The sequence below is a fragment of the Argiope bruennichi genome, chromosome 6 (assembly GCF_947563725.1).
Source record: "Argiope bruennichi chromosome 6, qqArgBrue1.1, whole genome shotgun sequence".
Lineage (NCBI taxonomy): Eukaryota > Metazoa > Arthropoda > Arachnida > Araneae > Araneidae > Argiope > Argiope bruennichi.
The window spans coordinates 114,983,008-115,006,989 of record NC_079156.1 but is presented as its reverse complement, the minus strand read 5'-3'; the positions used below and the strand labels follow the sequence as shown (position 1 = coordinate 115,006,989).

The window sequence follows — 23,982 nt, the reverse complement described above, 5'->3', positions numbered from 1 at the left end:
AGTCATAATATTGAGAAATACAATTCTGAAGATTACAGCGTCCGCGGTGCTTGGCGAGAAAAATTGGCGGGAAATCGCCAAATAGTACCCGTCTCTAGAACTGTACCGACGAGGGAAACTTATAAATACATAAACGGTCATTACAGGACCTGAGACCAGTACCGAACCAAACCATCTTACAAACATAATGACACGTATTTATATCATGTCTTAATTCTAATATTTGTATATTAGCTACAGTTGCCAGGTTAAATAAATGTCAGATACGATACCGATTAAATAGTTAAATGTTTAATGCCACGTGAAGTGATTTACTCATTATAATGACGCACAATAGCAGGTTCAAAATGCATTACATCATTTTTCAATCAAGTACGGGAGACAAAATAATTTGGAATTTAGAACCTTAATGCCGAAATTTCCTAACAACTCTTCTTCTTAATATTTTATTTAATTTTGCTATTTTTTAAAAAAATAATGCATAATTTGCAACATTTAAATTTCAATGTTTTGAAATCGTATACTATCTATCAAGAAGCTTAATTGCCTCTTTTGCCAATGGTAAAAACAAGATTATTATAGAACACTTTTTTGGGCATTAATTCCGAAGTTTTATTCCCACTTTTATTCTGTAGTATATGCATTTTTTAATGATTTGATTGCTTTAAGATTTGTTTGGACTATTTAATTAAAAACTCGCCTTCCAGTCTGTCCAATAACAAGATAAATTCGTTTAAAAAATAAGCATTCCCCATTCAAATTTAATAACTTTAAAAGCTTCTAACTGGCTTTGGAGAAACTGGTCACCAGCTAGTTAAGAAAAGTTAGCTTAAAGGATAATGACAGCTAGTTAATAAGAAATTTATTTATGAGCAATTTACATTCTTTATTTTTTTGTTGAAATATCATTTTATTGTCCAAATTGAATAAATAAGATGAAATAATTCAATTTGGTTTCTTTTAATGTGACATTTGTTATGCAAAAATAATAAGTACGTTATTTAAATATTCTGATAGAGTATAAAATAAATAATGTTTAAATTGCATGTATTTGAAATACCTAATATTCAAAAGTAAAGAAATGAAAAGAATCATTTAAAGAAGAAATTTCCAGAAACTTGAGATGTGTCACAAATAATTTCTCTTTACTACTATAACGACTATAGCGAGCGTTTGAAAAGCAGTTATGTTCCGCATTTTCCCAAAAGAAGCTTCCCAATCCATGTACGAACTGCTACACATTCCTCTTAATTGGATGTAATAAGGTTTCGACAAAATTTTCAGTTGTGTGCGCATTCTAAACAAAATCATATTAAAATAAATATCCCAATGGCATTAAACATAAATTTTCGTAACGGACTTTTCTTACGTTGTTTCTCAGATATTTTTTTCCAGAATGTCTTGGATATTAATCACGTAATTTTAGATTGAAAATTTGGTGAATTATTTAGAGGAAGGAAATTCTACTGATAATGATTCAGAATGTAAAGAAGAATTAGTAAATAATATTTTGGATGTTAAATATAATGGTGATTTAAATACATCCTCAAAATTTGTTCAGAATTATTTTCACAGAAAGAGGTTCAAGGCCCGAAGGAGAAAATGTATTGTAACTTTCTAGAAATGACGCGTTAAACGTTTATACAAGTGACTGTAAAAAATAAAATAATTTTTTTCAAGATGTTTTTCTATCAAAAAATGTTAACAGTATCATATTGAATCCCTTTCTGGTTTTTAGAATACCAATTGCTGATTTTAGTTTTCAGAAAAGTTAGACCTCTTGTTCTTTTCATTTATTTTTTTTTGTTTAATGATTTAATTCTTTTAGATAATTAAGATAAACTAAAAGAAAAGCTTTCTGTTTCTGGTGCACGCTAATTCCTACGGGTCAAACGTCCTTTCGCTGGCGTGGTGTGGAAATTAGAGAGGAAATTCCAGCTCATATGTTGACCTCGTAATCTGGCCAAGGTTCGAAATTGCGAAGATCGTAACAAAACTGCCCTAGTGTTGCTTTAATACTGCACGTTAATACAACTAATTCAAACTAAACTAAACAGAACTGTCCAAAATACACATTCACAAATCAGAATTTATTGTTGACTAACGAAACAGATGTAAATGAAAATTTAAAGGTTAATTATCTTAATGTTAAAAAGGAAAAAGTAACAACAATCAAACCAAAAATTGCTTCAGAATATGAAAACCCCATGTCTTTTGTTGTAATATTGGATCGAATTGCATTCACTTATATTTTCACTCAACAAATTAGCAAATGCACACAAAAAATCATTTTTACCCTTATCCATATTGCTGTTTTGAATGCTTTTCTGTGTTCTGGGCGTCCCGGGTTCGAGTCCCGGTTTGGGCATGGTTGTTCTTCCGTTGTTCTATCTGTGTGAATGTGCCCTCCTGTATAAAGGGGTTGTGCAAGCGAATAAGTGATGTGTGAGTAGCTAAGTCGTACTCTTGGCCCTAGTTGACGCTTCTATAAAAACAAGAGACGCTCCCCCTCAAGCTTAAATCGGCTGTCTTCGAACAGCGGGCTTATCCGTGGCAAGTGCCATAAGAAACAACAACAGTGCTTTTCTGTTATTCAGGTTAAACCTTATCTCATAAATTTGAGAATTCGATGAATAAATCATATATTTGTAGAGTTTTCATTAACAAAAAAAATGAGAATGCAATATTCTCTTGTAGCAAAACTGACGAAAAAAACGAAAAAGGAGAGCATGTCGAGCAAAATCGGATATACAAATTAGTGCCACGATTATTTTGTGGCACTTCGTATTAGAGCGATTTTTTTTCTGCAACCTTTTTAAAAATGACAAAACACAGAATCGACAGTAAAAAAAATGGAAATTGGAATAACAGCTCTAAATACCAATGCTCTCTCAATAAAAAGAAAAATAAAGAGAAAAACTAAAAATGAAGAAAAAAAGGGCTCTCCTAAGAACAAAACTTCTAAAGAACAAAATTCCAACCTTTACAAATTTAGAATAGGCCTTTTAAAAATAGATTTGTGGTCTAAAGTAAAGAAATATTTTCAAGATAAACTTACTTTCCTTATTACCCTACACATAATTATTTATTAATTTTCAAAGTATTATTAGTAATTTGTTATAAGAGATAGACAGGACAGTGAAAATCTATACTCTTGCTTTAATGAAATGTAAACTGATTAGATTACTTTTCACTGAAATGGACTAATTACATTTAACTTTGTTTTCTAAATTAATACATTTTTCTAATTTGAGGGATTATAATAACTTTAACTTCGCCATTGAGACTTGCCACTCAGGAACACAGAATAATCTGAGAGATCACACCGCCACGACGGCGTTACCAGGAACTAAGGTTGCATCACCAGCCACGGGGAACCTTTCCTGTAGGAAGCACGTTCCGTCATTGATAAGAAATAACCGATTCACATCTTTTCTGTAGCTACCCGGGGTGGCAAGAAACTACCACCATGACGGAAGATACTCATCCTCATTTCTGAGGTGCCCCTAGATGGGAGAAGCGATTGCAATAAAAGAGAGCGATGAATAATAGTTTTATTAAACTTCAATTATGGTTTCAGTTGCATTGCAAATAAAAAAAGATTGATACATGGAGGTGCATCACCAGCCACGGGGAACCTTTAATGTAGGAAGCACGTTACGTCATTGATAAGAAATAACCGATTCACATTTTTTCTGTAGCTACCCGGGGTGGCAAGAAACCACCACCATGACGGAAGATACTCATGCTCATTTCTGAGGTGCCCCTAGATGGGAGAAGCGTTTGCAATAAAAGAGAGCGATGAATAATAGTTTTATTAAACTTCAATTATGGTTTCAGTTGCATTGCAAATAAAAAAAGATTGATACATGGAGGTGCATCACCAGCCACGGGGAACCTTTCCTGTAGGAAGCACGTTCCGTCATTGATAAGAAATAACCGATTCACATCTTTTCTGTAGCTGCCCGGGGTGGCAAGAAACCACCACCATGACGGAATATACTCATCCTCATTTCTGAGGTGCCCCTAGATGGGAGAAGCGATTGCAATAAAAGAGTACGATGAATAATAGTTTTATTAAACTTCAATTATGGTTTCAGTTGCATTGCAAATAAAAAAAGATTGATACATGGAGGTGCATCAGCAGCCACGGGGAACCTTTCCTGTAGGAAGCACGTTCCGTCATTGATAAGAAATAACCGATTCACATTTTTTCTGTAGCTACCCGGGGTGGCAAGAAACCACCACCATGACGGAAGATACTCATGCTCATTTCTGAGGTGCCCCTAGATGGGAGAAGCATTTGCAATAAAAGAGAGCGATGAATAATAGTTTTATTAAACTTCAATTATGGTTTCAGTTGCATTGCAAATAAAAAAGATTGATGCATGGATAATTAATATACATAGTTGATACATTGAAAATTAGTATACATAAATGATACATTAATAATTAATATACATAACTGATACATTGATAATTAATACATTCTATTATGTTTAAGGATCTTCACCAATATAGACAATATTCGTTCTATTTTGGCTTCACTTTCATCTCCACAGCTGACAAATTGTCATAGTCATCTGATCCTTTCCACCAGTAAACGTATTGTGAACCACTTTTGCCTGGTTGGTAGATGCCATTTAAATTGCAAAAGTACTGTTCGCCATGCCACCATCCCGACATGTATAAGTTAGCTTTCTTGCTGAAGTCTTTGTCTTTTGTGGAGAATACGTATCCATTATGTCTAAACATAGCATCAGCTGCAAATGAAAAATAAAATTACGTTTCCACATTAATAACTCACCACAAAATTTCCCTTCAGTTCAATACAATTTTGTCACATTTAATGACTTAGAAATTATTGATTTGGAAGAAAATGTTGTTTTGTCATTTTTTTTATTTTCTTAATGTTGTTTCTTTTTTTTATATATTGCCAATATCTTTAATGTTTCCACGTTATAATGCTTAAATTTTTTCAATAGAAAGTGGGCCCATTTTTTTTTTGAATTATAGACAAAATTGATTGCCATGGCCAAAATTGCGAGTGCAACTTAAAACTGAACTATCTTTTGGTAGGCTTTTGCTAAATTAAATAAAAAGAGACAGCCGTTCATTAGAAATAATTGTTTTACATGCACAATAAATAAAATTATAAAATACTTAATATTACATTTAATGTAAATCTTTAAATTTACTCATTGAAGCGTCCATTTTAGCTTCAAAAATGTTCCCAAGCTTCTATGATTAGATTTTAAAATCTACGTACTTGTGAGGCATTTAATATGTTCTTAAAAGAATGTAACAAAATGTTGAATGGAAATACAAAATTCATTTCAAACTCAACATGCAAATGAAAGGGAAAAAAAACTGTATTCCTATCATTCCTTTTTTTGAGTATTTAGTGAATATTCCGACACTAGAAAACATTTATTCAAATTACACACATAGGAAGTAGACAAAACTTTTAAATCTTTTGAAATGTATAACAGTGAAATTCTGTAACTTGCGTCCAGAACTTAACTTGTAACTTCTGTAACTTGCGTCCATAAAACATTTTGTTTTATTCCATGAGATCGTTACAACGTTCCATCAAAAATTTGTTATTTTTTGGTAGATGTTTGGGAAAAAATATTTTTTTCATAAGGTATTTTTCATTGATTTTTTCAATACTTTGCACACGATTTTTTAATTAAAACACACACAGAAGATTGGTGCATCTTTTAAAGAAATAACTAACAGAACAAATGATTTGAACATTTTCTAAATTTCCAAACATTAATCAATTTGAAAATACTTTTTTTGTTTTTATTAACTAATAAATATGTATTTGTGTTTAATGCAATTATTTCCTTTACAAAGTGCAAATGTTTAGAAATATTTCAGTTATATTTGTGGAACTTAGGATTCTTTTAAAATTACTCACTTGCATTTCCTGAATAACCACTGATATCAATGGTGTATTTGCTGTCTGTCAATTTGAATTTCTCGTAGACAGCGAAACGTTTCACTCCATTCTTGTCTACGAGATCGAAACGTATTCTGCATCCGTTCAGACACAAAACACGTATGTTTTCATTACCTGTAAAAAGCAAAGAAAAAAATGCAAAAAAAAAAAAAAAAAAATGCAGCAAAATTTTTAAAGCACTCCTGAATAAATATATTTTCAATAAATTGTATTAACCCTTAACTGGGAGGCGGGAATTTAGGACTTAATTGGGGAGGTGTGGTCTAGAAGATCCCATTTCCTTTACACTGAAATTAAATTTTCTAAGGAAAGTATTGGTATAAATATCAGCAAATATGTTTTGAAGATATTTTTCTTGATATATAAATAATGTTTTTGAAATTTTTCAATATATATTATCATTGAAAGAAGTAATTTCGTTCGAACATACATTTTCTTCTCAAATTACTTGTTACAACAAATAATATTCTTGAAAAAGCTTATTACTTTTTAAATCGTATAGATTTTTCCAGTATACAAAGGTGTATAGAAAACAATATAATTTAAAATTCAACAATAATATAAAAAATAAAAAAATAAAAATCGATTCAATTTTTAATCGGCATTATTTCTACGCAAAAATTTGTGAATATTCGTAGCACAGTTTACGAATGCATTTTAAACATACAGGTTAAGAATTATTATAAAAACAGCCTATAAATTCTCTAGATGGTATATTTATCTCTCTTGGTATATTAATACAATTTAGACATTTTTTTAAAATACATTATCAATAGTAAAAATAATTATATTTGAATATGCATTGCAGAATTAGCCGAATTCAAAATTTTATCGAAAAAAAACCTTTTCTACAATTAGTCTCATCACTAAGATCACTTTCTGCTTCCTCTAAAATTCTCCTGAGTTCCGCTTCATAATGGAGTTCAGTTGATTGGAGGACACTTCAACGACGATGTTTTAGAGCCATCTGCTATGCCTTGTAAAATACTGGAACATTAAAAGGAGGGTGCGATCTCACAGACATCGCTCAAAAAAATAGCTGAAATGTTTTAAAAAGCATCCGCTGAAACCTATTGGAAAAGTGCACGTGTTGTGACAATCACGAAAGAAGAAGCTACTGGATCAATCCATTTGATTGATCTCAAAGTAAAATAGGGGTGACCGAAAGTAAATCCTTAGCAGTCTGAGATACCACACCTCTCCAGTTAAAAGTTTTAATAATTATATAAATAAAAGTAAGAACAAAATTCATACCTAACCAAAACTCTTGCATTAAATTCCCAAAACCATTCTTATAGCTTTCCCAGTCCAGATAGAAGTCTTGTTGAATAGGAAATTTCCCTCTTCTTTGAATAACCTAGAAAATAAATTTGGGTTATCATTTATCATAAATCTTTTTTTTATTTTTTGTATCCAAACCAAATATTTTAATTTCAAACGGGTTTGGAACTGCGGTATCTTGAATGTCAAGGGGAAAAAAAAAACTGAACTGCTAAACCAACAAGAGCATGTACCATATAGAACTTATCCTCTAGTTAACGTATTGTTGTTTTATTTACAATTTAATAAAAGGATTAAAATTTGTAAGGCGAAGGAAAATGGAAAAATGTCTTTTTTTCGAAGTTTATTGCTGCATATAAATACATGCAAATGTATTTCTAATTAAGAAGAGCAGTTTTGAAAATCTAGTTAGAAACAGCATAAATTAGCAATGAGTAATTTAAGCAATATTTTTTCAACTAAATTGTAAATTTTAATTGCTTTTACACTTAGAAACACTCGCATAAGACATTGATTTGTACAAAATAATTTCAATCTGTGTTCTTTAATAATCTAAATGTTTAAAACCCTTTCGCGACGGGCGTATCATATTGCATCACATTTGAACTTCCCTCACAGCCGGGTGTGTGATCCGTGCATTTCTGAAAATGAAACTTACGGAACAGTGATGCAAATGTGCATTGTAAACATGTATAATTTTTAATCGCCACTAGGTGGCTCCCTGTGTCCACTACGTTTGAAATAAATATAGTTTTGGTATCCTGACCTTCAGTTTGATCATATTGAACCTGACTCCGGTATTTTGCTCCTCAGCTCTTTCGGGTTAGGGGAGGTAGGAGTAATATAAATAAACAGAGCTGAGTTGTGTAACTTTCCACTAGATAGAATCATTCACGTTTCTTCCTTTTCTTTCTCCCTTTTTGTTATTATTATGTAACTGGGTTTTACCGTGAGTTCTGTTATATTTTGATCAGCTTTAAGATATATTTCTTGAGCTTCTCATTTTATTACTGTAAACTTCGGTTTCGGTGTAATTCGGCAAGAAAATGCGATTTGTGAAAGGAAGAATGTACGCGTAATATGAATGAACTGATAATCTAAAAAGGTAGCAAAAATGAAGACGTTAGAACTTAAACTTTATTTTTTGTGATTTTTTTTAAAGTCAAGCTTAGCGACTGAAAATATCCGTCCTGTGTAGGGATTGCAATACCGGACAAAAATTTCAATACCGGTATTCGGTATTTTTTAAATCTTAATACCGGGATACCGGTTTTAATACCGGTATTAGAAATTTTAGAAAAAGAGAGAAAACACAGGCGTTTCTTTTTATTTTTTTTATTTGCCAGTTTTGTTAGAGAGTATAAATATCACAAAAAATAATCTGTAATAAATTATAACAGTATATAATCACAAAAAAGTAAAGAAAGATCTTATTAATTTAAATCACAAAAAAAGTGTAAATATCATTATTCAGTCTGTGGTACTATTACAAATTTTTGTAATGTGATCTAAAAAAACAATGCATCAATTGTGCTATCATTAATCCTGAAAAATAATTTTGTGTAAAACTGACCAGCTGTCGAAAGCGCTCTTTCGGCATCTACGCTAGTTGGTGGTAATGTTAACAATGCGCGATATACTTTTTCCAAGTATTTACCTCTAAATCCTTCATCTTCAAATAAATCGATTTCTCGTCGGATGGTTTGGATACAGCTGATTTCGGTATTGTATTTTGGTTCGATGAATTTTTTTTTTTTATTTATTGCTAATTCTAATTTTTGTTCAAGAGACAATTCCTTTTCACTATCAACAGTAGTGACATCATATTCGATAATTGAACCAAATTCTGAATGTGGATAGGTTTATGGGAAATTTTTTTTAAGAAACTTTACTCTAACTTAATCAGATTTGAATTGGTTATTTTCTTTTCTTCTTTTAATTTTCATTTTTAAAATCATTAGAATTATGTAAATACCATAAGACATTTTCTATTTCGGTATGCCTTTCTTCTGTGCGATTTTTCAATGTAATATATAATTCTTCAGATACTGATGTGTGCTGTTCTTTCAGTGACTGCAACATAAAATTTATTGTTGCATTAGCTGTTAATAAATTAAAATCTCTCCGACATAATGCCTCAATAGTCAGTTTTATTGGAAGTAGAGCCGATATAGTTCTGGATATTAAGTCGAATTCACTATCTGAAAAATTAATTTACAGGTTTAAGTCGATTATTGCTTTTTGGATTGGATTTCTCAGTTTCAAAAATCGTTCCATCATTAAGAGTAAACTGTTCCAACGTGTTTTAGAATCTAATATTAACATATATTCTGTTTTATTTTCAGTTAGTATATATTTTAGTAACATATCCTTTTTATAGGGTAACGTTTAAATATTTTAATAATTTTTCGAACTTTTTAAATCATAGGAAACAATTCTTGATAGGTTAATATTTCACCCTTATTAGCAATATCTTCTTCAACAATTACATTGTTATTATCTTCATTGTGAATATCCCTCTTACTCTCACTCTCTTCAAAGTTGGAATCCGAAGTTTCTATATCCACAATATTTGGATTCTTCTGTTCTTTATATTTTTGGTATAATATATCTATTACTCCTAATTGAATTCCATGTGCATAGCACAATTGCTGATTTGCACTAATCAACTTTCCAACCTTTTTCATAATTGTTGCTCCATCATTCGTTATGGATACAATATTTTCTTTCAGGGATAATCCATGTTTCGCTAATTTAGATTTGAGCAATTAATTAAGCCATTAATTAGCTAATTAATTTCGCCCGTTAGGGAGATATAAAAACAAAAACTTATACTATATTGCTATGTTCGCGATACCTGAACTTATAATGGAGACAATTTTAAAAATTTCTAGTAAATACCGAAAAACCGGTATTTAAACTTGATAATACCGGTATTACAAAATTGTACAAATACCTCAAAATATTGGTATTCGGTATCCCGGTATACCGGTATTGCAATCCCTAGTCCTGTGGGATGATTACTTACATGCACGCTCGTTTCCGAGCGTGCATGTATAATAAAAGCCTCCTTTGCCGAAAAAGTTAAGGAACACCCTGGGACTGAAACTGAAAACCTTGCAGTGACCTTAAAATATTAAAATGTGAGTAAATTTACCGTCCACCCTCCACCATCTGTCTCCATATCGCAATAGACTTTCAGTGATTTCTCCGCTGGCAAATAACTCGGCCATATTGTGTAGACACCGCTTTTAGTGCGTCCAGTTGATAAAATTTCAGAGCAGTCATTGAACTTCTCCTCTTTTGTATCATTTCGATAGTCATCGATAATAAGCCTGTTACCTGAAAATATTATTATAGCGTGTAAATTTGATCTATAAATTATGATTGAATTTCACATTTGGTCTTCTCCTCCTTAACATTACCATTACCATGTTGGATGGTCACTGAATTAGTGAAAATCCATTTCAGATACTCTAAAACATTGAATTAATACATTATAATACAATGCATTGCATTTTTGTCTTAAAATAACACTATTTATTCTTTCGTGTAGAAGGCATAGAAAAAGATATCACTGCAACATTCAAAATGTTCGAGAATGATATATTCAGGAATCTTTGATAAGCTGTCCTCTCCTATCATATATATTTTTCAAAGAGCGTTATTGATCCTTAGATGCATATTGAATGCGCCTAATGCTTATGTTTTCAGTTTCAATTTGCGAAAAATATTTCTCTGGTCCTTGAATATATTATAGTTAGTTATAACATAATATTAAAATATGTTTCGTAAGAGGAACTCATAGATTTGAAACAAAACTAAATGAATATAATGTAACATTTTACTTTTATTTATAGATTTATTTTAGATAGCTACATTAAGTCCTTATGAATTGTCAAAGAATTATTTGTAAAAGCACTTACGACACTCGTGGAATTAAGCGTCATACAAGGTATTCAATCATTAAGGTACTAAGATAGCATTCAACTTTTAAAAAAATCTGATTAGATTACATTACAGATATTTTTTTTAAATAAGTTTTACAATGCAATTATTTTATTCAATATTTTATATCCTGCATTATTATAAAATTGCTACCGTCGTAAAAATAATATTTAATTGTATTGAATTTTTCTAATTTTAAATGTTTTATTTTCATTATAATTTTGTTACATTTAAAAAATATTTTCTTCCGATTCAAGTTCAACAGATGTCTGTTCTGTTTTACTCATTTTTATGCCAGGAATTTGTTTCAGAATAAACAGATAAATCAGAATAAATAGATATTATCGCTGTGGTGCCATCAGATGAATACTTCGCGAAATTCACTATTTATAACACAATAATTATTTAAGTACAAGTTGACAAAACTAAAATGCTCACGTACATGATGGGAAGTTCTCCCTTACATCGGAAATCAGTTTCTTTGTGATTTCAATGTACGCCAAAGATTTTTCACCATCACAACCTGCCTCCTCGGTAGAATTTACATTCATTTCTGAAAATACGATTGATTATAATTAGAAGCATTGCAATTAAGTAGTACAAACGTATTTGTAATAAAACACTTATATATTTAAATGATTAAAAACTTTATACCAAAACTATAATTTCTGAAGAAGATAAATGTATTGCCAATCAAAAATGGATCGCACGAATATTAATATATATAGATGTTTTAAATAGAATTTTAAACTATTAAAATTAGTTGCCATTGCATTTTTAATGGTATACGAATTCCTTCACTTATGTGTCATATATATTTATGCGTAATATCTCTTTATTTTAAAATTAATATCTATTCTTAATTAATCCGTTACTGGTGTCGGGATTCAAAAAGATTCCATATTGTTCATTAGATCTGATTATCACGTGGTATTTTGTCCTTGAACACAAACATATCCCCAGTATCATCATGTTGTTCCTTCAGAAATATATTTTCAAAAATCTCAGTATGAACACTTTAGTATGTGGTAAATAGCATATAAGCCAGTTAACAACTCTTCTACCCGATCGATCGTTTTGGTATAATGGTTTAGTTACTGGACTGCTAACCACAAGGCCCCAGGTTCTATCCTAGCGCCCTCGCTATTCGCCTCAAGTATAGCCGAGTTACCCTTGTTTTTTTTATTTTTGGAGTAATTGATTTCATGCGCCTGAAACTGCTTTTAATTTGAATAATGCTAAAAGATTAAATATATATTCTTAAAATAATATTTTAAGCTATTATATTCTTCATTTTCGTTTGTTAAATTCTAACAGCTATTAATATTAGTGTAATTCCGTAATCTCTAAAAGATTGTTTAGGTTATTCTTATGACATCTTTCCAACATATAACATTTTTAGTATTAATATTTCTAATAACTACATGATTTCCATAATGTGTTGTGTTTCCAAATCAAATTCCAATGCTATTTACCAAATACAAAAAAAAAAAAAAAAAAAGATAACAATGGAGTCATTTTGACTCCATGTCTCTGGCCGCGTCTGGAAATTGATGTCTCCAATTGCAGATAAAGAAGAGACCAAATATATCACGCAATAATATATAAAAAGACACACGCAATAAGATTTTACGAGGCGACATGTAAATCGATTCATTCTATCATAAGCTAAACGGGGGTAATCAATTTTCAATGTTATTATTCCTGTCATTCATACCTTTCTTGTATTCTATGTTCTCTGTTCTGAGGAATGCTTGCAGATTCGCTTTTTATTACAGATATTCAAAAAAATATTTGAAGTTGAAATTTGAAAATTCCCATTCGTCAATGATTTACAGAAATTCCAACCCTGCTATTCGTTCCCTATTCCATAACCTAAGAGGTGATTTTTTAATGAACCCAATTTTGATAGTGCATAATTTTTTCTTCTTTAAATGTGGGGGAAAACGATACTAAACTTTTTCTGTATTTCAGAATAAACTACATAAATGTGAACTTGTGGGGTATACACGATTTTTGACTTGTATGGATCATTCAAAGCGGGTCTATAAATAATTGATGTCGAATTCATCTCATGTCTTTAAGATTTTGACGAATCATTTCGGAGCTTCTGATTGGTAGCTGGAAGATTTAAATGTAAATTAACAATACAGCATAATTATCTGTACTATTCTAAGTGAAAATGTAGGGACAAAGTGATTTGATTGGTATGTGAAAAACACACATACCAATGGCCTTTTTTATAGAATAGCGTCCAAGATCACAATTTATCGTATGCCAAGTTTAGAAATAATAAAATTAATTTAAGAATTCTAAGAAGTGAAAGCAAAAATTGTGCTGAAACAGCTGTTAATGATCTGCTGCATAGGACAATGGGAAATTCGTATGGGACGGAAAGCGATAATGTCTTACGATTGAGTAAAAAAGAAGTATATTCTCTCTCTCTCTCTCTCTACATATATATATATATATATATATATATATATATATATATATATATATATAGTACAGTCCCGATTATCCGCGGAATTGGGTGGCGCGGCCGCCGCGGAGAACAAAAATCGCGGATAATCCGAAAAAAGCTAAAAACGGGTATAACAAAAGAGAAAACAGTCATTCCAATTTTGAAAAATCGTTTTATATACAATGAAACGTAAAATAAACAACAGGAAATGTTTAACTAACGCTTAATATTTTAGTATATCACTCAAAACTAACCTAAAATGCATTTTGTTAATGAAAACAGAAAAGTGCTTTGTACTTACGAGAGGCGTCAAGGATAAACAGAAAAATGAATACATATGTACTGTTTTAATACTGTAATGTATTATGTAATTACAAAAGCTTAACTGTAAAACTACACCTTTTTGAAGAAATCAGTCATTTGTGTTTGCTTCTTGTTTTGGAAGCATTTCTTCTTTGCTTGGAAGCAAAAAAAAAAAAAAAAAAAACTTAGTGCGGCAGGCGCGGATAACCCGTCCGCGGATAATCGGGAGTCTACTGTATATATATAAAAAAATTGTATTTGAACAAATATCAAAATTTTAAAACGTATAAATAAAGAAATAAAAATTTAAGCATCTACTTTGCTTTTACTTTCTGCTTACTTGCCGCTGTAATATATTTTATAGGTTACATAAATTACATTTTTCAGAATTACAGTATATTTCCAAATATCCGTTTCGCGACTATCCGGCGTTCTGTATTTTTCGGCCTAGTTTTCTTTTATAGTAATTAAATGAGGAAGGCAAGACGCCTACTAAATTATCTATTAAGGACTTCTTCAGAACCAATATATGCGCATCATTTATCAGTGAAAAATAAAATCAGTTTGCGCCGATTTTCTTTAGAACTAGGCCTACGATTTCCATTAATGTTTTGTCTACGCTTCCTACATTTAAGTTGGGCTTTAATGAATTTATATTAAAATGTGAACATATTATATCCTTTAAGTTATTTTTTCTCTAATAATTTCTTGAAATGTTCGGTGCAATATCTAAATATATATAAACTACAAAGCAGAGCCTCCTGTTTTAACTGAAGTGAGAAAGTATTTAATGTAACATTGAGACTTTGTATTGTGTAATAATTAAAAAACTTGTCTTCTGGTATTGGTGGGGCAAAAAAATGAATTCAAAGAACTACGATCTATCCCTCTTTTTTGTTATCCGGCCAGCCCTTCCGCTACATAAGGTCGGATACTCGGGAAAGTACTGACGTAACGGTATAAGAATTTGATGCTCGGATCATATAAAATATTTCGGCATTACTTTCAATGCTAAAGAGTCAGTCTTTCTTCTGTTACGTGAAACTACAAAGTTCAAATTGGAGCCCACAAGTCAGCAAAACAATACTTATTCATTATTGAAAAAATACAGTTTAATAGGAAAATTATTACAAAAACTAATTAAAAATTTATGAGAAACATTTACGTAGTTAAAAAAAAGATATTATTGTAAATAACGAAAACACAGAACACAATTTTAAATGAAGCTATAAAGAAGCTAATAAGCATATTCAATTCACATATACAGGGTGTTCATTAATTATTGTTTCCGTACCTTATAACTTTCTATTAAAATTATTACGCAAAAACCGATTACGTATTCGTAAATTACAACTCAAAGACTTTTACGTGGCAACAATGCGATCTCAGCGCATTTGCAGTCTGGGTAATTATGAAATAAAAATGGCGACCGTGCAAGTAAAAGCAATGTGTATATTGTGGTTTTCGAAACTAAATCAGTCATAACTACTCAACGTCGCTTCAGGACCATGTACAAGAAAGATCCTCCTTCGGATAATTCTATCAGACTCTGGTTAACACAATTTCAGGAAACTGGTAGCGTTCTACACCGAAAGGGAGCGGGAAGACCGAGCACTTAGCAGGAAAATGTTGATCGCATCCAAGAAACGTTTACTCGCAGTCCACAAAAATCAACGAGACAAGCAGCTGTGCAGTTACATATGCCGCATACGACGATATGGAACGTTCTCTATAACCGCCTTCATCTGAATGCCTACAAAGTGCAAATTGTGCAAGATTTACACCCGAATGATAAACTGCGTCGTTTTGAGTTCGCTGAACAAATTTTGATTCGAATTGAGAATGATAAAAATTACCTTCGGAGATAGTTCTTCCGTGACGAATCCACTTTTCATGTGTCAGGAAAAGTGAATAAACATAACTGTAGAATATGGGGCTCGGAGAACCAGCACGATTATCGAGAATTGGAAAGAGATAGCCCAAAGGTGAATGTTTGGTGCGCTTTACCACATACTGAAGTTACTGGACCTTTCTTCTTTGCTGAAACAACAATAAACTCCGTGACATACCTTGACATGCTGGAGATGTATGCGGTTCCTCAGATGCAGCAACATCAGCCAGATGTGATATTTCAACAGGATGGGCACCCCCACATTGGGGCATGATTGCACGTGACTTTTTAGACGAGAACTTTCCCGACAGGTGGTGTGGAAGTAGTGGACGAATCCCATGGCCTCCGAGATCACCAGATATAACACCGCTGGACTTCATTCTATGGGGGTTTGTCAAGAACATTGTGTACAAGACCCCTGTGCCCTCCCTTGATGAACTGAAGAGCAGAATTGTTACTGCGATCCAAAATGTTACCCCACAAATGCTGGAGAACACTTGGAGGGAAATCGAATTTCGTCTCGATGTGTTAAGAGCCACGAAGGGCAACCATGTGCAAATTCATTAATCTTTTTAATATCATTAATAAAATTCTTTGAGTTGTAATTTACGAATACATAATCGCCTTCAGCTTAATGCCTACAAAGTGCAAATTGTGCAAGCTTTACACTTTAATATCATTAATAAAAATCTTTGAGTTGTAATTTACGAATACGTAATCGGTTTTTGTGTAATGTTTTTTATTCGAAAGTTATGAGGTACGGAAACACCGACAATAATTAATGGACACCCTGTATAATACGGAAAAAATCAAATCTTAAAATTAACAAACAATGATATGATTTTCAACCATGTGATTATTAGATAAACTACAAGAAACTGTCAAGTTTGATTTCTCTATTTCTACATTGTGAACCAAAAGAAAGCTTTATATGTTTCTATGATTCTGTTCTTGTATAAATCAACTCTGAAATTAATGGAATGAAAATAATATTTAGACGCCTATTAGCGTGCATTCTTTGTAGAAAAAATAGGGAAGTGAAGTTATTAATAACAAAATAAATATCACTTTTCTATTTTTATAAATTACAATTCAATTCTAAGACATTAAAACGGATGATGTTAAAAGTTTTATTAAAGATTGGGATATTGTAAATGTGACTTGTTTCCACGTGATCTCTCCTAGCATTTCAATGAATAATAATTTTTTGTTTTATTTATGCGTAAAGAACTATGTTTTAATTCGGTTATTAAAAAAAAACGAAATTTCCACATGAATTGCTTTTTAAACTTACTACAGGCAGGATAAGCGTCTCTTGCTTTCGTCAGAAAATTTTCAGCTGTTTCGAGTAAAGCAAGAGCTTTTTCTTTTTCTAAGCAACCTGTCTTCGCAGCTCCTGCTGCAAATAATATTGCCAAGAAACTGAAGAAGCAAGCACAGAATAAATAAATATTCTTCCTGTAATTGAAACGAGAATTTAAATAAAATGAACGCAAGTAACTTCTGCAAAGCATGGTTATATTAATATTTATAGATATATATATTAATATTTATAGATAATATTATATTATATAGACGATCTAAAAGAAGATCAGAACACTTTAAAGAAACATATATATATATTTTTTACATTCAGGCAATAGAAAATATTCCGAAATATCAAGTAATTAAAAAGGAAAATAAGAAATAATTACATGTTTCCAGAGGGAAGAATGCGTGTTCAGCAAAAAATTACGAATGATGAATAATTTCAAGGTGCTGCTCTCATATTTATTTCTCCAGATAATGTTATCTATGTCCTTTGCTCTAATAAGACTGATTATGATAAATTTCAGAATCTCTTATCCTGATGTACTTGAATCCTTTCAAAAACTGCAGATAGCTTGTACTTATCAGCATTGATATGAATACCTTTGTTCTGTAGGTATCTTTCAAATTCTAAAGCAATCCTTTATCTCAAACAGAGTGGCGGCCTTTATTGGGCTTCTAAGATACTAATCTTTCATTGTGATAAAACGCATTGAATGACAATGGGAATTCTACTAAAGTACGCCGTTTTGTTTCGAACTTAACCACTAGATATTGATATCACGAAGAAAATCTTCATTGTCTCATAGGTGCTGAGTTATATTTTTATAAATTTTTTATTACTAATTTTTTTGTTAATTGCTTAAATATGTATGCTTTTTGTAATTTTTGATCAAGTAATAAGATTTATAAAAATTTTTGTGTAATTGTATTAAATAAAAACCGATGAAATGTCCATGTCTCGACTTTTTCGTACATTAATACACAATAGAACCCATTATTTTAAGTCTCCTTTCCATCCTCTTTTGCATGAGAGACTAAATTGGATCTGATAATGTGGCATGGTCCATGGAACTGACAATATATCTCTTGGATTAATTTCTAAATGAATTTATAATTCAAAAAATGATTATATATCCTAGGAAGAAATATGGTGCATTTTATACTTGGAGGAAAACTGAATGTATTTGAAATCCTTTCGTTTACTCTGATTCGATTGCAAATTTGACATGATCATTCAATTTTTCTGTCTTTTACTGTATGATAAATTTTATTCATCTCATTGCATTTTGCAGCAATCATATTCCCATTCACGCGAATGCACATGTCAACAAATTATAGCCCCGTTGCCAGATGTAGACTAAAAGTCAATATCGTTCTATAATTTCAATGATAATTTGTTTAACAAAATATTTCTTTATATTTTGAATACAAGAAATTTACAAAATTTATTAAGAGTCTCGAAACACGTCAAACATGAAATTTTATCCAATCCCCACGTTGTAGATATCCTTGAATTTTAGAAGATCATTTTACTCTCTTTCTCTGTCTGGCATTGTAAAATAAAATTGTTTGCGCCAGACTGGTGTAATTTGGTATATCGATTTAAAAACTAATTTATAGATATCTTCTAAACATTTCAACGGAGTCCATTCTCAGAAAATCTGTCCGTTGAAGTAAAATTCAGTTCTACAATAGCAAAATGCAAGAGGCTGGTTAATTAACTTTTATTGCAAATAGTGATTATCTAGAAAAATCCCCTGTATCGTATCTTCAAATAAAATCTGTCGGAAGCTTTACATCCTATAGGTTTTTATCTTCCCATGCATATGAACGCAATAATTGAAAAATACATTAACTTTGATAAATAAAATTTGATTCGTGATATTATAACCACATATATATATAGTTCCCCTTCATATTTTGATTATAATCGGTTAGAAATAATGTCTTCATGTTACATATTCTATTATGTGCCCTTGTGAATTAAGAGACCATTTCCTTCCTGGTTGGAATTGTACCTCTTTTTATGTGGACACGATAATTAAAAAACAGTTTGCGATAGGTTATGAAATTTGGTATTTTGTCTTCATAGAAGCCTATCAAATTGCTGATAACATTATGAACAAAATTCGTGTTTTTCTTTAGATTTTGTGAATGTCGTTCGAATTTTACTGTTTGTAACAGACTAAATATATATTTACAACATGATCTTATTGAATGAATTTAAAGATTATCGATATATAGATATTAGGTATAATAACATTTATAAATCACTTTTTAGTGTCTTTTTCTTTCAAATAAATTGATATATTCGTAACATGACCAAGGAATCGTCGAGTTGAGATGTATAGGGTTTCGATTTGTAACAAGCAAGCAATTAGATTAAAAAAATCTTTAAAAATAGCTTTAAACTTAATATTAAATAAAGATATAAAAACTTTTAATTTTAAAATTCAAGTCCGATACATATATCAAGGCCTTCTGAATCTGTTCTATTTTTTTTAAACCAAAAACAGATTTTTTTTTTCTTTTTTACGTTGTACTTTTAACATCTACACTTTAACCAATTAACTAGTTGATATACGGCATTTATTGGAACTTTTTTCTACGAAAAAATATTTCCTAATATTTTTCGTAGAAACTAATGTATAAAATATTTTAATCACAGAGAAAAAGAAACATATTCTCATAGACATCCTTCTTATTATCTAATTAAAATCCATTTTATAGACTGTTGCTCCATATAGACTGTTGCTCCAACCTTTTTGATTGCCTGAGTAACAGGAAATACGTCATTCTAACATAACCAAAGTAGCTCAGACATTGTTAATGTATTGACAGCAGTATAAACACTAAACTATGATATTAAACTAATTTTTCGCTTAATATAATAAAATTTATAATATATATTGTTACGAATCTGCGATGCGGCTTCCTAGCATAGTCAGTTCCATAGGAGGTCCCAGAGCTTGGCGACAAACTTGGCGACTTGGCGACGAATTTGGTGATTTTGGCGCCAAAATAGATTATACCCGAAACATCGAGAATTTTCCCGACCCGTCCAGTGGGAACGGAGATACGCCTCGAACGTTCCTGATTGGTTGAGAGGTTTCTAGTCCCGCCCCCCAAAGACCTATAAAAGGAAGCAGTCCTGCAGCTGCCCAGTAGTGGTGAATTGGAGACGTGGACCAGTGGAGTCGAAGAGTAGTCGAAAGCGACGGTGAAGAACTCGTCTTCCAGGGACTAGAGGAGCAGCGACGGAATAGAGCTGCTGTGTATACTGTTGTATGCTGCACGTCTCGGCTGAAGATAATCGTCTTCTGTGCTGTATATAGTTGTCGTCTCTGTGCTGTCCTGTGTGTCTTCGTATAAATAAACGTCGTTGTTTTATTTTCTACTGCCGCCTGGTGATTGAGCGTTCTACTCACCATATAAATTCCACTATCCAAACGAACCCCCCAGAAATTTCGTAACAATATATAATTTCCTATGATCCTTTTTTTAATATTCGTGTCCAAGCCATTCGATTCAGAAGTAGCATTTTTATCAAAGTATAATACATTCCAATTTTTCGAATTCTTAATAAAAATCGGTTATTTCCTTATATACAAAAGTTGGTAGTAAATTTGGAGTATAAATCAATGCATAAAAAATAATAAATTACATTTTAATAATTTAACATATTAATAATTTAAAAATCTTTTATGAATAAGTTAACAATTTTAATGCTTTTGAATTTATTAATTCGAACGTATTCCTTTTTAAAAAGCTGTTTTAAACCCTGTTTTCTTAATTCAACAAGATATTGTACTTAATTGATTAAGTTAATATTATTCTAAATCTTAGAGCATTTTTTAACTTCAAAAGTAACTTGATTCAATAAATTAATACTCCTACATATTTAAGCTAAACAAAAGGTAAAATTACTTTTAAATCATTAGAGAAATTCAATGTTTTTTTTTTATAAACTTGAAAGCAAATAGTCTTTTAAATGTTCTCAAAGCATGCTTTGCTTAAAATTATACCAATACTAAATTGGAATAATCAAATGAATGACAAATAATTTTTATTATTAATTGTTATGAACAAACATAATCTATACTTATAATAAAGCTCAATGCGCGCGCGCGCGCGCGCGTGTGTGTGTGTGTGTGTGTGTGTGTGTGTGTGTTGGCGCTCTACAGGCCAAGTCATTTGACATACAGCTATCAAATTTGGTACATGTATACCTTAGAGGTCGGAAATGTGCACCTGGGGTCCTTTTTTTGAAATTTTAATTATTAATTAAAAACTAACTTTCCCGCCAAAAAAATCTTCCATTTTCTCCACCGCCAACTTTACCGCCAAAAAAAAATCTTCCATTTTCCCCACCGCCAAATGAGTAAGGCTTTAGTTTTTTTTTCTCCCAACAGTAATGAGGCTAGGGTTAATATTTTTCGGCGGATTATTTCAAACGATTCTGTTTATTTTCTTAATGTTTTATGCATTTAAAATTAAACATTGTTAATTAATCCATGTTTCAGATTCATTCCGAAGTACTTTTGAATTAAAATAACACAGAATAAAGGAAATTAAAAATATCTGATCTGCATTGCGTTACACCAACTGGCGTAGAAAACTTTACGCATTTGCGTTACCGTAAGTGGCGAAAAAAATTCACGCATGCGCATTGTGTTCTGATTGTTGACATGACAACCAATATCAACGGACGATTTAAATAATTTTTAGATTAGCTGCATGCTTTTGTAATTAAAGTGTATTTAGGTTAGTTATATATTTTTTGTATATGCTTATAGTTTTAAGACCATCGTCTTTTAAGTAGTTTTTTTTAAACCTGTTTTCAACCGATTATTTTAAACGTTTCGTTTTATTTTTTTTTAGTGTTTGATGCATTTAAAATTAAACATTGTTAATTAATCAATCTGGTCATGATGAATCTGAGAAAATTTTGTTGACAAAGTTTTGAAATATTGCATAAATTCAGAAAGATATTCTTTAGTGCCCATAAAGATTAAACGCTCAGTGACTGTTTTCAATAATCATATTACAAAAAAATACTTTGTTTCAGTAAAAAGTATTATTATATTAATTGCAGATTAATCCTTTCCACTTTAATTTAAAGTATAAATTCTATGGGAGCCAACAGAAAATTAGAGAGACATATTAGGTTATGACTGAAGGCATTTATAATATTATGAGTAAATTATATGCCTATCAAAATTTGAAGTTTTAAAATATTTTGATGAAGAAGCTATTAAAGTAGGAATTGCATAAAATATTTAATTATTAAAATTTTAACGAACATTAAGATTGGCGAACCGGCTGGTCGCCAATCTAATAATCTATCTAATACTAGTCGCCAAAGGCGGCTAGTATTAGATAAAGTTAGATTTTTGGTAAATACTCTATGCTGCCAAAAGTCTACATGCAACTTTTTTCGAAATAAATATACCATATTATTACTTAGATTTATTTATTTCTTTTTACACTATTTTCCTATAATAAACGATTTTTTTAATTCAAAAAAAAACATAATCATGCATTTAAGGGTTTTGCACAGCCTATATTTCCACATTTAAAAGATTTTTGCAGTGAGATAATTGAAAAAAAAATTATGAAATTTTGACTCCAATTGAGGGGCATTATATGATAATGAATTAAAAAAATCATTTAAGATTCAGTAATCTTAAATGAATAATGAGGAAGTATTTTAAAGTTTAAAAGCAATATTTGTTAAAATAAAAAAATAGAAAGACGATTTTATTAAAGTAGTAAAAGAAGAAAAAAGATTTTTTCGGAAAATTCACTCATCGCACAAAAATATTAAAATCTTGAGATCCGGGAAAAAACTGTCAGAAAATTAACCCCTTTTCTCTTGGAAAAGTAATTCGATACAACATTATTCAGCTAACACAAGAACTTGCTTATTGCTATGAAAAAAATATTTACTATAGTTTTAAGTGGAATTTTACAGAAAAATTAATCTACTTCTTCTTACCATTCTTTTGGTTTTTTTCTTAAATCAAAATTAAATCAAAATAAATAAATAAGACATTAAAATGATGCACCGTCTTGAATGATGACTGACAAATGGTGCAAATAACAAAGAATTATGGAATAACAAAGAATTGAGGAATTATTAAAAAAATAATTCCTCAACGTCCTTTAAAAATTAAAATATATTGTTAAAGTATTAAAACTGCATTCTAAAGTGATTAAAAGACTCCTTCTGTCAACGCATCAGTTTTTTACTACTCTGTTACTACTGGTTTACTAACTAGCATGGGATAGCGAAATTATTTCTTTATGTCTTTGATACTAAGAAAAACATCATTAAAAACTCTTTCACACACACACACACAAGCACACACACACACACGTACACACACAGACACATACACACACATACACACACACGCAAACACACGTACACACACACACATAGATAAAAAATTTAAACCAAATTAATTTTACTCAAAAATGTTCAAATTACGAAGCAGTTTGTTTAGACTGATTCTTTAAAATGTGAACTGTGGAACAAAAATATTCAGAACAATTAAATAAATCACATAATTTAAACGCTTTAAAAATGGTAGTTTTAGAAAATAAATAAAGAATTGAAGCTGAAAGCCGGTTGACTTACATGTTTCCAGGAATAACTGTGGAGTATATGCTTAGAATAATTTTAAAGCTCTAAATTTATTTAAATATACTAGATAATACTATCACTTTTATGTAAGTAGTCTTATTTGCGATTAATTTTAATATCTTTTCTCCTGAAATATCCGCATGTTACAAAAATGCTGATAACTTAAG

The 23,982-nt window shown here is 30.8% G+C and overlaps 1 protein-coding gene across 2 annotated transcripts; it reads right to left on the bottom strand.

Moving 5' to 3' along the window:
* Nucleotides 1-4,316: 4,316 nt before the first annotated feature.
* LOC129972310 (techylectin-5A-like) lies at nt 4,317-23,923 on the bottom strand. 2 transcript variants are annotated; one of them, XM_056086399.1, is made up of 7 exons: nt 23,810-23,923; nt 17,150-17,313; nt 11,640-11,750; nt 10,407-10,591; nt 7,223-7,325; nt 5,927-6,082; nt 4,317-4,763 (listed from the first exon to the last, which is right to left on the bottom strand). In XM_056086399.1, coding segments are annotated over exons 1-7 (951 nt in total). In that variant the 5' UTR covers nt 23,812-23,923; the 3' UTR covers nt 4,317-4,533. The 2 variants fall into 2 exon arrangements, with proteins under 2 accessions (XP_055942374.1, XP_055942375.1); XM_056086400.1 differs by lacking the exon at nt 23,810-23,923 and adding an exon at nt 17,550-17,635.
* Between the last annotated feature and the right edge of the window lie 59 nt (nt 23,924-23,982).